This window comes from Manacus candei, unplaced genomic scaffold, assembly GCF_025592945.1.
Source record: "Manacus candei isolate 608988 ecotype Guabito, Panama unplaced genomic scaffold, ASM2559294v1 h1tg000049l, whole genome shotgun sequence".
Lineage (NCBI taxonomy): Eukaryota > Metazoa > Chordata > Aves > Passeriformes > Pipridae > Manacus > Manacus candei.
In genome coordinates, this window is record NW_026138097.1 from 29,837,679 (window position 1) to 29,852,645 (window position 14,967).

Below are 14,967 nucleotides of genomic sequence, written 5' to 3' on the forward strand. Positions count from 1 at the left end.
CCTTAAATGCTACCTCTGTCCCACCTAAACTTTCTTTTTATTGTCTCTGTATGGTGACAGATGTTTCAGGGGTAAATGAGTATTTTCAGAACTCAGCATCTAGCCAAAAAGTATTTCAGGCTACATTGTAAAATCTGAAAACATCTATCATGTTTTTTACATTGACTTCCCTGCAACAAATACTAACTTCAGTTATTGTCAGCATTTTGACTAGCTAATAAATAGTATTCACCAGAGAGGTTTTTATTACTTTTTTAATCAACATTTATTAAGCAAAAATTTATCCAGCTTCTCAGAGAAGTTAAGCTTTTTTTAACTCTTATATAGTGTGTAATCAATCATCTACTTTCTATCCCCTTATGTTTCCTTTGATATATATTATTTATATTGCTTTTTTATTGAATTCTATTGGCTTCTCTTTTTTTTTCTCTCTCTGATGATTTCAGATTAGTAACCCCTAAGGTTTACCTGAAAAAATAATTTATATGAAGTATGTGAAAGAAAATATAGTTGCAGCATGATGTGGGGACACTTATATGCATCTCTATATTTTCTTTTCATATTTCAAATACTGGTTTTACTATGGTTGCTTGATTTGCATTTAATTATATGTTCTAGAGAAGCAGATGCTGTCCTGAAATATCTAAAGGAACAGTGTGGTGGAAAGAAATTAGGGATCATTGGTTTTTGCTGGGGTGGTGTTTCTGTACATCACCTGATGATGCCACACTGGGAATTAAAGGCTGGTGTATCTCTCTATGGTAGGTAAATACAAGGAGGTAAACATTGTGCATATGCATGTTGTGTAGCTTAAGTACTTGATCTAGCATTATTTCTTCAAATGAGGCTGTTAGCTGATGAAGAGAGATATTTTCATCAGAGCTGGAAGGATATTATGCAAAGAAAATAGCGGTGAGGATATTCGTTCCTATTTTCAGAATTGGTCATAGCAGCCATATCTTTATTTTAGGTCTGGACAGACATACATGTTGTTCTTTGGTCACCTTCCCGATTTAGCTTCCTTTTTCCTGTTTACTGCTCCTCTGCGTGCTGCAGAGCTAGAACTTCACCCAGGAACAGAGTGTAATCAAAGATTCTGATGATCTATCCAGTCTCCTGAACCCTACATTTTTCATTTTTGCTGAAAGATATGATTTCATTCCCCTTCACTGAGTATGCTAATAACCATAATTTTTGATTTCTACATGTTTAAATTTCCATTCTGAATTGTGAGCAAAAATTCAACCTCATAATAATGTTTGAAGAACAAAAAAACAAGCAGGAAAACAGAGCTAGACATAGAAGGGCTAAGAATGAAATCTAGATTATTATTTTTCTTAAGTCTCTTTCTTTTGTAGAAGTATGGCTACTAAACCCAAGTTAAAAACTTTTATCAAAATCCCACTGCTGTTTTACAGTAATCTGCTCAGGGAGTTTTGTTGTATGGCAGCTTTCTATTGGTCCTAGGAACCTATAAACCATGTAGGATACAACAAACCACATCCGTAGGTGTTTTTAAGAGGCTTTTTTTTTCAGTTATAGTGTATCTAGCATTGTCATAGATTTCACATATAGGAAATACTGCTGTTCTGTCCTTATCTTTGCAGATTGTAAGACCTGCCCTTATATTGAAACAAATTGTCTAGAACCTTACCGCAAAAGTTGGTGACATGTTTTAATACGCTTTGAAATATCCTCCAGTTTCTTGATATTTACCTTAATGTTTGAAATAAGTTAGACTAATGGTAAATTTATCTGTGTATTGTGGCCACTGTTTGTCTAAGTTCCACATAAATCACAAGTTGAAAATTTAGGGACACAAATACATTGTTTGGCAAAGCTCATTTTGAGAAATGAGGATTTTTTGACTCGTACCCTGGTGGCAGATGTGTATTTAACAGGTGATGTAAGGGGTCAGATCTTGTTTCAAAATTTGTAGCTAAGGTTATTCAGATGGTATACTACTTTCTCAGATTACCTGTGGCTCTGTGAAACTCTATAGATGCTTTCCTGGTCAGGTTAGGAATTGAAATGTACAACGCAATCTGCAGACAAGGCATTTAATGTGGGGTTTCCAACCATGGCTACTCCCTAAAGGAGAAATGTTGCATAGTTTTGCATAATTATATCTTGTTACCTACTTTTCCCAGCAATGATACGAAACAAAATTCTCTGTGTTGCATCAGCTCAAGATTGCATCCACCTCAGCACCCAGCCTCCATCCGTGGCCAGCAGTGACTGTGTAGGAAATATCCTCTCTTGTGAAACATCCTGGCAACCTGCCCTTCAGGGGATTCCTGAGCTGGATATTCCCACTGGAGCATTGTGTCCAACGGCCACTGGTGGACCAAACCTCTGAGGATTTGCCAGTCCCTCTTTAAACTTTCTTGATCTGCTGCTCTCTAGCGTATCTTGTGATGGTGACTTACACTGCTTAATTTTACCTCATGGGATGAAAGGCTTCTGATTGTTAGTTTGAAACCAAGTGCCTCCTGTCTTCACCAGGTGCTGGTACCTCTAAAGTTTTAAGAAAACCAAAAATGATTGTACATCTCTTTTCACCTTATCAGTGCTACTGATGAAGACTGTATGGAATTTAATGGGGAGGAAATGCAATTTAGGGAAGTCTTAATTTTGCTAGTGACAGTCTCTCAAATTAAAAATACTGTCAGAGAAATATATATTGTGGTGTGTTTCATGTAAAAATAGCATTAATGAACCTTATCTCTCTTCACTGGATTTTAATTTCGTTTGCTTTTTCCCACGTGTTTTCCTCCTTTACATGCTGCTAATATCCTCCCCCCCCCCCGCCACCTTTCCTATGGGGAGGTCTTCAGAGAATTCTGGTCTGCAACTGCTGATTAACTGTTGTTTTTCATATGATACCATCTAATATAATATATTGATACAGCTGTTATCTGGGTGATACAGCTGTCATAACACATCTTTTCCAGGAGAAGAATGTAGAGATCTAGAAGTTTATGGTACCTTAATTATCCCAGTGTCTAACCTTGATAACTCCACATTATTGATGTTCCATGAGCATTAGAAGGTAAGCTAATGTGCTAGAGGACAATCAGGACATCTATTTAGAGAAGAGCAATCATTCATAAATGCTGGAATGGCATGTGTGCTGTAACACTAACACCGTGACTAAGCAAAAAAAACCAACAAAACCAAACCAAACTGAGATGCAGCATTTGTTTGAAGTGAAAGGGCAGCTGTGAGCTACTACAAGTACAACCAAATCTTGTTGATAAAACCGTAAGTCACTAAGTAAGAGCTGGACATATGAGATCCGAAAGAGGCGTGTGTTTACAGTATGAAGTGCAGCCAGTATGAAATGCATGTCCAGAGACCATGGATGTGTTGAATTAAGATTTGACTTTCAAGTGAAAAAACAGCATGGATTGCCTGAAAAGGAACATGAAACAACAGGAAACCAAATTAAAAGAAGTTTCATTTCTAAAGCTTAATGTTAATATTAAGGTACAGGGTAATAGTCTTACATATAAAGAATTATTTCTAGAGCCACATGACTAAGAAAGTGGAAATGTGCTTAAACAGCTCTAGCGGAGAGAAGGTTCTGCAAGCATTGCTGTAATTTTTCTTTTCTAGGAATGATGCAAATTCCCAGTTTTTGTCTCATTTATTTGGCTACTGTTCTTTAAAGTTGCTATGGAGTATCTAAGCAACTTGTGTCCTATAATCTGCAGTACACAAGTGGGAAAAGCCAAAAACCCAAACCAAAAACGTTTGTTTTTGAGCCTTATGACTTTGCTCTGCAATTCTTGGGTAGGCTTTTTTCATTTGTTTGACTTCATTTTAGGGATTGCAAACAAACAGCACTAGCAAAGTTATTTAGAATACAAGAAAACAGCTTCTATATGAAGACTAAATTGTAAGACAGAAGTGTAGTGGACTAATATGCATTTAGTCTACTTTTTAGACGTGTCTCTGAGGAAACAGTGAGTTTTGGATTGCTAATATATTTAGTTAAAGCTCTTTAAGGAATAATTCTAATAATCTCATAAAAAGAAAATCAGAAGAATGTGGGGGATACAGTTAGAGACTTTAATTCAAAAAGAAAAAAAATGTATAAAATGTTCTGTGATAGGATAAGTGTGTGATAGGACCAGTATTTTAAACACATTGTACAGCAGTCTACAAAGCTGTTACTTTCTTACATGCTGCTTAATTCACTCTGAAAATAGTAAATATTTTTCCCGTGCTATATAAGCTTTGAAATGGTGTCTCTACTTTGCTCACCTTGCTGATGACTTTAAATATGTCTTTTACCCAACTATGAATAGTCTAAAGAACTGATAATGCCAATGTAATGGTCAAAAGTAATAATTCCCCGACCTTTAAAAGCAAAGAAACACCGTTAAAAAAAACAAACAAACAAATAACCAAAGAGCAAATCGAACCAACCCCCCCAAAAAAATGTAAACACGGTTTTTTTCTAGATGGATTGCTCAGCTAAGTCATGCTTAATACCATTTTGTGTAAGTGAAGAAGAAGGCTTGGTAGGCAGCTACAGCAGCGCTCCCCGCGGCAGCACAGCCCGCCGGCACTCGCGGTGAAAATGGCTTTAAAAAGAGTGGACTTCGTCACTGCGCGAGACACCAAGATAAAGGCTTATGTAACCCTGACTTAAAGAAACAGGATCTTTGCACTCACCCTTTGATTTTGTGCGTTAGCGCTGTCTTTTGGAATCCCATTCATCCACGCTGAGCTCCGGCATCTTGCGTCTACTGTCTCGCACGCCTGCTGTGCTGCAGGTATGTGTGGAGTTTGTCTTGTTGTTGGTTTTCTTAAAGCTCTCACTGCCTTTTCTTCTGAGAAATGTAGAACCAGTGCGTACTGAGATCTGACTCAGCATGTTTGGGGGACTTTCATTTTATCTGCGTGCTTTTTAAGGAGTGCGAGCTCATTTAAATGCAACTGGAGGCTACTTTTTTTCCTGGTTTTTGTTTTGTTTGTTTTGTTTGGGATTTTTTTTAGATGATGATTCAGAAATCTGTTATTTTCCCTCCAGAGGTGGGGAAGACCTCTCAGCAGGAAGACTCAGGAGAGTGTATTGAAAATGAAAGTGCCACACAGCAATATATTTATATTTTTGTGGTTGTAGATTCAAGTCTCTGAAAACTAGTTATTGTTTGGTCTCTGGAAATAAATGCTTAAGTGAAATCTCACAGGATCTGCAATCTAGCTCTGATAATATTGTTTGAGATATTCTGAATTTTAAAGTCTGCAAATTCAGAAGATCTTGGTCTCTGGAAATCTGTGCAATTCTTCTGACTGCCAGACTGTTTGTTTGTTTTTTTTCCTAAAACTGTCCCTTCAATGCCACAATTATTTAAGTCCCACTCATCCAGGAATGGTTCAGTAATCTGCTTTTTCCTGTTTCTCTCTGTGAGTACATTTGGCACAGTCAAGTTTGAACATCCCTGTTTCTGTACTAACAAAGTTTTCTTTGGTAGTACAAACAATTTATCTGTAGAGAGTTTACGTAAAGGTTTACCTAAATTCTCTCCATGTTCTTTAATCATTTGGAGATGCTCTGTGCATATTCAATGAAGTTATTCACGTAAGTTCACTCACTTTGTTAACCTAAGGTTGATGGCAAGAAATCATTAACTTGAGTCCAAGGAGCTACATACGTCCGTGTTAGATTCAGCTGGCACTTTTTGACCTTTGTGAATTGCTTATTTTCATTTAAGCAATAGTTTGAAAAAAATTAACCATACCACTCTATTACCTGTTTGATAAAAACTTTGGCTCCACCTAAGGATATTTTCCCCTATCTTGGAGTTTGAATGTGTTCTTTATTTAATATTAAATAAATATGATATTATACTCTGACTTTTGCTGGTATATTTTTCTTGGCACCTCTCCGACGTATCCTTTTTCAAAAGTCTGCAACATCTGAGGCTAAAGCTATTTAGAAAAAGGATTTATTGACATTGAAAAAGTCAGCTATGGAATATTTTAACTCTCTGGAGGAAAATATTTAGTCTGAGTGTAATTATATCTTCCTACACAGTAGCTGGGGGTTTTTTCCTTCAAAATGCTGTCTTGTATTAAGCCTTCGCAGAGTATACTAAAGAAAGTTATACATTCCTGACAGGAAATACACATGGTGAAGAGTGAAAGAACTGTAAAAAGGACTTTTATCACTAAGTAAATAATACTTTTTTGATGTAGTATGCTTTGGTATTCACAACTGAATATTTTTTGTTCTTTAGTATCACACATGGCTAATGAATCAAGGCCCTGTCCATGTGATATTGGAGACAGGTTTGACTATGGAGGCCGTGGGCAGGAGGTACAAGTTGAGCACATCAAGGCATACGTTTGCAAACCATCTGCCAGCACAGACAAAGCCGTGATTGTGATCCATGATATATTTGGATGGGAACTCCCAAACACCAGATACATAGCTGATATGCTAACAACTAATGGATACATGTAAGAAATATTACTGTTTTCAAAGTGTCTTTTTAATAAGAAAGTTTGTTGAGCTACTATTTTCTGTTCTCATATAAACCCACAAACACTAATAATTTCATAGACTTTCCCTACACCTTTCTCTAGCAACTTTCCCATTAAAACAGTGGAAAAACGTCTAAAAGAGTTCAGTAGTCCTACCATAATAAGTTAGTAGGTAAGCACATAAGACAGAGATAAATGTTATTCTGCATCTTCCATCTTGCATGAACCTGAAATGGCCTATTTCCTCCCTCTTGATGTAGCCTCTGTGTAACTTTGTTGTTATGGTAAAAATTGCAAAGAAGCTGAAGGTCTTTCAGTGTGGTTAAAGTGTACCAGCTCGTGCCAAAGAAAGAAACAAGTTCTCAAATATTTGAAAAACATATTTGGTATCTACTTTCCTATATTACTGGGTTGGCGTTCCTTCTAGCCCAAATGTACATGCCATGCATGTGGTTGGTTTTTTAAAAATTTGGTAGGAAACCACTAAGGATTTTCAGTTACAGCTAGTTATTTATCAAATTAATGAATGAATTTTAACAGGGCAAAATGTATCTGCAAATTATACTAAGTCTCCTTTTTAGATGTAGGAAAATATTGAGGGTTGCTAGTATAATACTTTCATGTAGATTAAGTACTATATGTATTCAGCAAAATTAATTTGTTGTGTAGTACACATGGACTTTGCTTTAATCCTTTCTCATTATTATTTCATGGGCATAAAATATTTTCATTTTTCTTACAGAGCCATCTGCCCAGATTTTTTTGTGGGACAAGGAGCTTGGAAACCTTCTAATGACTGGGGGACTTTCGATGAATGGGCGAAAACCCGAAATGCCGGCAAAATAGACAAGTACAACCGTTGTTCCTTGTCCAGCGAGTGGACATCCTTATTTCATAGGGATTTTTGCCTCAGTAAAGATGCAGCATTAGATCCTAGATTATTAGTGGGTCAAATATAGTTGGATGTCCAAAAATAGAAATTTCATGTAGCTCACGGGATAAGCTCATTGTTATGTGATGGGTGCTTTTTGGAGAAAAGTAGAAGTTTGAACAAGAATAAAAGCACCCACTGTTTACCTGTGCAGAGAGTAGAAGTGAAATGAGTGACTAAAATGAAAAGAACCAGCAAAGGCTAGAAAATGCAGCTCACTCCTTCCTCTTCAGTTTGATTCAGTTCCTGCAGGTAGGCATAACTTCTACGGATTTTAGATTGGGTTCAAGTGCAGTCACCGAACACTATGTAACTAGGGAACAGCTAGTTCAAAGCATACTAATTTCCCGCTCTTCTATATTTTCCCCATTTTTATCTGACACATAGCTTGATTGCATAATGTTTCTGGTGATTTAGAAGCAACAACTTTAAATTTGCTTCCACAATTTTATAAACTATTTGTCTTCCTGGTTGGAGATAGTTTAACTATAGGTCACATTTGCCATAACGGGATGCTCTTGACTGACTGTGTGTCTCAAACTTTTATTTGTGTTAGCCTATACGACAACTATTGCTATTTGTGAAATTAATTGGACTGCTGTTTATAAAATCAAGCTATGTCATATTAACAGTGATGTAGAAAGACTGACTTTCTCCTTTGTCTTCTCCCCTGGAGTTTCTCCTGCATTTTAGAAATGAATAATAGTAAAGTAGCGTTGCGGGTTGGCCCCAGCCAGCAGCCAAGCACCTGTAATGCCATTCACTCAGTCCCCCAAGAGGAACAGGGGAGACAATAGGAGAAACAAAGTAAGAAAACTCATGGGTTGAGATAAAGACAATTTGATAAGTAAGGGAAAGAGAAAAACCAGGAGTGATGCAAAGGCAGTTGCTCCCTCCCAGAAGCAGAGTGATGCCCATCCAGTCTCTGAGAAGCAGCCACCATGAAGGCCAGGGGAACAGAGCTAGAGCCTTAATTCACTTTCATTTGCATGTCTCAGAGAAGTTGATGTCGTCCTCAAGTATCTAAGGGACCAATGTGGTGCAAAGAAGATTGGTGTCATTGGGTTTTGCTGGGGTGGAGCAGCTGTGCAACATCTGATGCTGAAAAATCCTCATTTAAAGGCAGGGGTGTCCCTCTATGGTAAGCCTGAAATACTTGTTACACTCTGACCAGATATGACCAGTGCAAGAACTAATTCTGTAGGGCTATTACTGTAACAAAATTCAGTGTGACATCTAGTGGATGGAATAAAGTGATTATGTTATACAAAAGCAAATTGTTTTGTTATATCAAGCAAATTGATTTAGCACACTAACATTTTTGCACTTAATTATAACCAGCAAGATCTGTGTATTTGAGTGGTATGACCAGGATCCCTTCTGTGCAATGTAGCACACAAGAGACACCAAATGCTAAGGCCTCACTGTGGCTGAGGTTCCTCTTGACTGGCAATGACAAAAGGGTTTCTGGGCACATCTTTTAAATCTTTTACGTAGTGGTCCCTCATTACTAATAGGAACTCCTTGTTTTAACCCTTGCACTATCACACTTTAGTTCTCAATACATTTATGTTACCTTTGATATTTCTGTTATAGACCTCTGTACTTCCACATAACCCCGAGCAATTTATATTAATTAGAGGTGAAAGAAAGTTGAAGGTATTTTTCCAGAAAGCTTGTGGGGATTATTTTGCTACACCGATTTGCTGATCAGTTGAGTCAATTCAACAATGCTACTTGTTAATTTTTTACCTGTCTGTTGTAATAATCTCAGGAATGAAAAGAGTAGCCAAGGTGATAGCTGTCTAGTTTTACTTAACTTAAATTCAAATATATTTGAACAGTCAAAAATACAGTGTCAATTTGTTATGAATTCATATCAGGATATGTACACTGAAGTCCTAACCATGTATCTGGAATGCTGAATATTTACAATTATCTTAAAAATGGCCTTCCCATTAGAGGTGAGCAGCTAGAGGTGAGCAGCTTCTAAGTGTCCATCTTTCACAGAACCCTGTCTCTGATAGTGGTCAGAAGCAGTTGCCCAAAGAAAACCACAAAAATGGGGCAAGTGTAACAATTTGTCCCTGATTTTTCATACAGAACTGGTCTTTTTATCTTTAATAACATCCCAAACATTCCACAAAAAAAGGAATTTTTAAACAAAGTATGTTTAATTCCATTACAAAGCAGCTGTAACTGATCAAAATGTCTTGTAGTTTTATTGTACAGATTTGGTAGTGGTTTAGCCACTTTAAGTAGGATGACTCATTGTATGTGCTTGTCTTTCTTCCCTAGGAGTGATCAGGCGTTTCGATGACAAATCTAATTTGCTGCATCCTACTTTATTCATTTTTGGTGAAAAGGATGACATCATTCCATTGGAGCAGGTGAGTTTCCCATCACAGATATTTGTCTTTTTTATGCCTTTCATGCTTGTTTTGTAACTTGGTATTTAATGAAGAGAAAGTAGAAACCTAATTTGCACTTTTCTTCCTCTTTCACTAACTCTTACAGTACCTCTACACAAATTTATATTATTTATCCCCAAATCAAAAAGTTTTAAAGTGTCACTAAACATGTTTTCTGTTTCTGTTCAAAAATATGGATGATTGTCATCAGTTCTTAGGAAAAGAGCAAGAATCCAAAGGAAGCCTTCTGTCAAGTTTAAGATAGCAGACCCTCTTTAGTGATACTGATGGTCCCTAAAATTAGCAGAAAGTTCCCACCTGTATAAGTGGAATCACTTGTTGCAGGAGAATTAAAAAATCCTGTGACTAGACTTTTCCTTTCCCCACTGTCCTGCAGAGCTTCTCCTTTCTGATATTCTGTCAACAGCCTTTCTCTGGAGTGTGGGTGGAGAATGACTGGAGAAAGATGATTATCTACCAAGGGGATCAAAGAGGAACGTACGCTTTTATTGAGTGGTGTTGGCTTTAATTTTCCTACCAACAGTGCCAGCTGCTTTGAACTACTGATTTTGTATCTATGCCTCTCCTCCCTCAATTTTAAATTAATTCAAACTCTTGCCCCAGTTTTCTTGTACAGTGATCACTACATGCTAACCTTCTTATGAGCTCAGCAATAGGTGTTTTTGCCTTTACAGGTATTATTACAGCAACCCATATACTTTTTTTACATTTTATACAGTCATATGCTGTTATTTTGCTAGAGAAAAGAGCCTAGTTCAACAAAGCAAGTGTAGAACAGAAATGCATTTAGGTACAAAATTAGTAGAATAGGAAACAGTGGCAAGGACATACCGTGTCTGTCTTCCAGAAAAGTAAAAAAAAACAGGACAATTTGAGGACTGTAAGTATAGAACGTGTTAACTTTGTACTCAGTCAACATGGAACATTCTGTGTTACAGGTCACCTCACTGGAGCAGAAGCTTAAACAAAACTGTAAAGTTGATTATGAAGTTAAAATTTATCCTGGACAGACACATGGGTTTGTGCATCGCAAAAGAGAAGATATCAATCCTCAAGATAAACCTTTTATTGAGGAAGGAAGAAAGGATATGATCAACTGGCTGAATAAATATCTTTAGCTTAAATTAATGCCCATAAACAAAATCAATTCTTCTAGAAAATCAGGACATAATAAAGACTGTATTGCTTAAAATGTTCTTACAAACATAAAAGCTTTTTATAAAACTCTTTTTCAGTAATACCCCTTATTTGCACTTACCTTCTAAGTAGAGGCCTAGAAATGGCTTTTCAAATGCTGAAAGCTATAAATGTAAGAAATATTTTGAAAATTAATCTTGCATATGTTAAAATTATTAGAATCTAATGTGGCATATTCTATGGCATCTGAAAGTTTCATTTTTTTTATATCAATGTCAACATGATTAAAAGTCATTGAACGTCTGTCCATCCTTGAGAAATTCTCTCCTTAAAGCTGTGTTTAATGGTGTTCAGCTGTGACATTTTCAGCTCCAGGATTTTCAGCTTTTAGGTAAATATAGTCTGTGTTGGAAGGCTGGGACGTTTTCTTGGAAACAAGATATCCTTTTCAGAATTCATATAAAGTAAGCTAGAAAAAGGAAGGGGAAGGACAATGGGAAGAAATGTGTGTGAACTGAAAGGGAGCTGCAAAAAGTTAGGAACCATGACTGAAGTGAAGAGACTAGAAGAACACGAAGGACCACAGAAGAAGGAGAATAGGACACAAAGAGACTGTGAAGAGCAGGAAAACTCAGAAGAAAAAGAAGAACAGAGAAGGAATAGGAGACTATTATCACACATACCCAGAGCATAGGAGGAAGATATGAGTGAAGACTTCCAACCTCCTTCCACTTCCAGACTGATCTAGTAGGGGGGGAGTTCACAACTCTTCAGAACCCTCCTTCTCCTTGGGCAGGAGTTTCTTGTTGGCTGCCACCTTGTTATTATCTACTCCATGGCTGTCAACTGACTTCTGAATAATCTGTTTTCATATCTTTCAGGCATTATGAGTAGCCTAAAAGCACTACCAGTGCCTTCTTTCCACTGTGTTGTGGTTTAACCCCAGCCAGCAACTAAGCACCTGCATGCAGCTGCTCGCTCACTCCCCCACCAGCGGGATGGGGAAGAGAACTGAAAGGGCAAAAGTGAGAATACTTGTGGGTTGAGACAGTTTAACAGATAAAGCAAAAGCCACAAGCAAAGTAAAACAAGGAATTTACTGCTTTCCATGGGCAGACAGGTGTTAGCCACCTCCAGGAAAACAGCGCTTCATCATGTGTAATTGTTACTTGGGAAGAAAAATACCGTAAATCGGAACATCTGTCCGGCTGAGGAGCTGGGCCTTTTCAGGCTTGAGAGGACATGACTGAGAGGGGACCTTGTCAATGTCTATAAATATCTGAAGAGAAGGTGCCAAGAGGATGGAACCAGGCTCTTCTATGTGGTGCCAAGCAATAGGACAAGAAGAAATGGGCAGAAACTGATGCATAGAACAGGTTGCCCAGAGAGGCTGTGGAGTCTCCTCCATTGGAGATATTCAAGAACTGACGCAATCCTGTGCTGTGTGCTCTAGGATGACCCTCCTTGAGCAGGTAGATTGGATCAGATTACCCACCACCATCCATTCCAACCTTACCCATTCTGTGATTCTGTGATTTTGCGATTCTGTGAAATATAGTATCTAAGACAGAAAACTCAGAATTTTGCAAGTGTTAACATTTACTTTGCTAAAAAACCACACACACGCATTCTCAAAACTTGGATTTGAGATTATCCTTTGTGTTTAGAGAGCACTGACACAGAGGTGTGTAGGCTAGACACTCCAAATCCAGGTCTATAATGTTGGATTCTACCAAACCTGGCAGCCTTGATATGAAGTAAATCAGCTGCAGAGAAGCACCGGAGTGGACATAGTAGGCATATATAAGGCTGGATTAGGGGACTCCACACAGATGCTTTTGTTCCCTTGTGCTGTCTTGTCGGTTTCTTCCTATTAACTTTAAAAGCCCTTTGACCAATTCCAACTTAATTTGAAAAAACAGTGAAATGCTCAGTGCTGTTTAATTCTACATTTTTAGAAAATCTAGACACCACAGAGAAGACAGACTAACTACACTGAGCAAAATATGGATTCATTAGTTCCCTGTATTATTTAGGTTGTTGACTGGCTGGTCAGCGCATAGAAAGCCTTCATTGCTCGTGCATGGGTTGTTGGAAGATACAGGAGGCTAAGGAAATTTGGGGTAACCAGGATGCAGAGGAGTAACTCTGGGGATATTGAAAGCTGAGACTCTATTTGGGGCTATCATATAGTATGTGGACGAAATGGAAGGGAGAATCTGGAAGAGCCCTAATGCCACCTTTGGTAGACTGGGTTGGATTTTGGTCACTGAGAAAGTGTTATACTTAGGAAGGCTTGTGGCCTGCATGCAAGGAATCCTTGATGCCTGAGTGAAGAAGATTGTATGGACTAAAGGGAAAGAGGTGTCCCAGAAGAAAATCTCAGGCTCTGGAAATAGAACAATGGAACATGGTGGAGGTTAGAGTCTTGAAGAACAAGAGCATATATGACTGAAGGGAGAGTGAGCAATGGTGACAAGTTCCTCCCTGGCACAGTAGGTGGGTTTCCTCTGTGACTGCCCCACCTTCCCAGGTGCATCTGTTTCAGCCCATTGCCTCTTGTTCTATTGCTTGGCACCACGTTTTGGTTTCTGCTCAATGGCATAAGCATTTTGGTAACATTTGATATCTTTAATTGGTTTAATATTACACCAACTTAACTTCTAGTTCTTAATTTGCTTACTCTTTTTTACATACTGAGTGGGAGCTCTTTTATAGGTTACAGTTTAATTTTTATGGCAACAATTTTCAATCCATAAAATGCCTCTTCAACTCTGATAGTTTTTCTGTATTCCTCTCTGTCAAGTTAACATTTATTACTGGCTTTTTTTTTTTTACTGTGGTGTCTACACTAGATAGTCACTGGTTTAGCTTAATAATTTTTCTCAACTTTTTTGACTCCTCAATTCCGAACAGGAACAGGCATTCAGTGTACAGGCCATAGTCAGCAAGGACAAAGAAAAGCCCTCCCACCATCCACCCACCCACACAGCACATGCATACATAGCAGTGCCAATATTCCTGTAAAATAACATGCACTCAGTGAGTATGAAAAAATGCCTACTGTCTTCTGGCCTGCAGGCAGGAGGGCATCTATGCTTTACGGTAGATTATAAAAGACTGTGCACTTGCTTTAAAAATGTGTCCCTCTGCATAGCACCAGCTGTACTAGTGTGGAGAGCAGTTCTCCTTCCTCAGCTGCAAATTCTAACTCCAAGAAACTCTGCTGCTAGGTCTTGGAGGTTTTTTTTAAATTTTCTTTCTTCAGAGTAGGCCCTAGGGAAGGAGCTGAATGGTTGCTGTGCTGAATTAGCGAGGCTTCAGGGCTAGAAGCCTGACCAGAAGTTGAACTTGATGGAATTTGGGGAATTGATGGAAGATGTGATAGAGGTGACTACACCCATATATTCAGCCTCAACTCATCTAAATGCCTTGTTATAACTTATTTTGGCCACATTCACAGGCATACTAAGTTTGTGACTTAGGACTGTAGCTGTCTACCTATCTAGGTTTTAACCAGACTGTGCTCCATACCTTTAACTTATGACATTTCAAGGTGTGTCACCTCAGGCCATGAGTGGTAGCTTAGACCCTAGAAAGAGGTACCTAGAGGGCCATATTTCAAGTAGCTCATTTTGTCACCGGGACACAAAAAAATCTGTTTCATTTAATTTAATATAAGAAAAAATAAAAAGGTAGATCCATGAAGAGTGCTTTGGTGCAGAGCTCTCATGGGAAGAGTGATGGGAGTTTGGTGCCTACCTCCTCTTTATGCCTTCAGAACCCTCCAGCACATTTTACTCATTTTCTGGTTTCTTATGTTTGGCACTGAAGTACTTCAAAGCTTAGCAAGTAACAGAATGCTGAATTTCAGAAAGTGACAAGTAGAATGGGCTAATAAATCTCTAAAACAAAGTTTCCCTTTCAGACCGTGGAGCAGATGGTGGCACCTGTGGCAATACACTTTTT

General features: G+C 38.1%; 1 protein-coding gene and 1 long non-coding RNA gene across 2 annotated transcripts; one reads left to right on the plus strand and one right to left on the minus strand.

Annotated features, from left to right (window-relative positions):
* Positions 1 to 362: 362 nt before the first annotated feature.
* LOC127476533 (uncharacterized) lies at positions 363 to 4,772 on the minus strand. The gene is made up of 3 exons (XR_007906661.1): positions 4,684 to 4,772; positions 4,270 to 4,592; positions 363 to 3,414 (listed from the first exon to the last, which is right to left on the minus strand). It is a non-coding gene; the product is annotated as an uncharacterized LOC127476533 (long non-coding RNA).
* CMBL (carboxymethylenebutenolidase homolog) lies at positions 4,609 to 11,305 on the plus strand. The gene is made up of 6 exons (XM_051799539.1): positions 4,609 to 4,784; positions 6,252 to 6,474; positions 7,241 to 7,348; positions 8,428 to 8,570; positions 9,728 to 9,819; positions 10,800 to 11,305. Exons 2-6 carry the CDS (start codon positions 6,260 to 6,262, stop codon positions 10,977 to 10,979), a joined length of 738 nt encoding a protein of 245 aa, XP_051655499.1. The 5' UTR covers positions 4,609 to 4,784; positions 6,252 to 6,259; the 3' UTR covers positions 10,980 to 11,305.
* Positions 11,306 to 14,967: the final 3,662 nt, after the last annotated feature.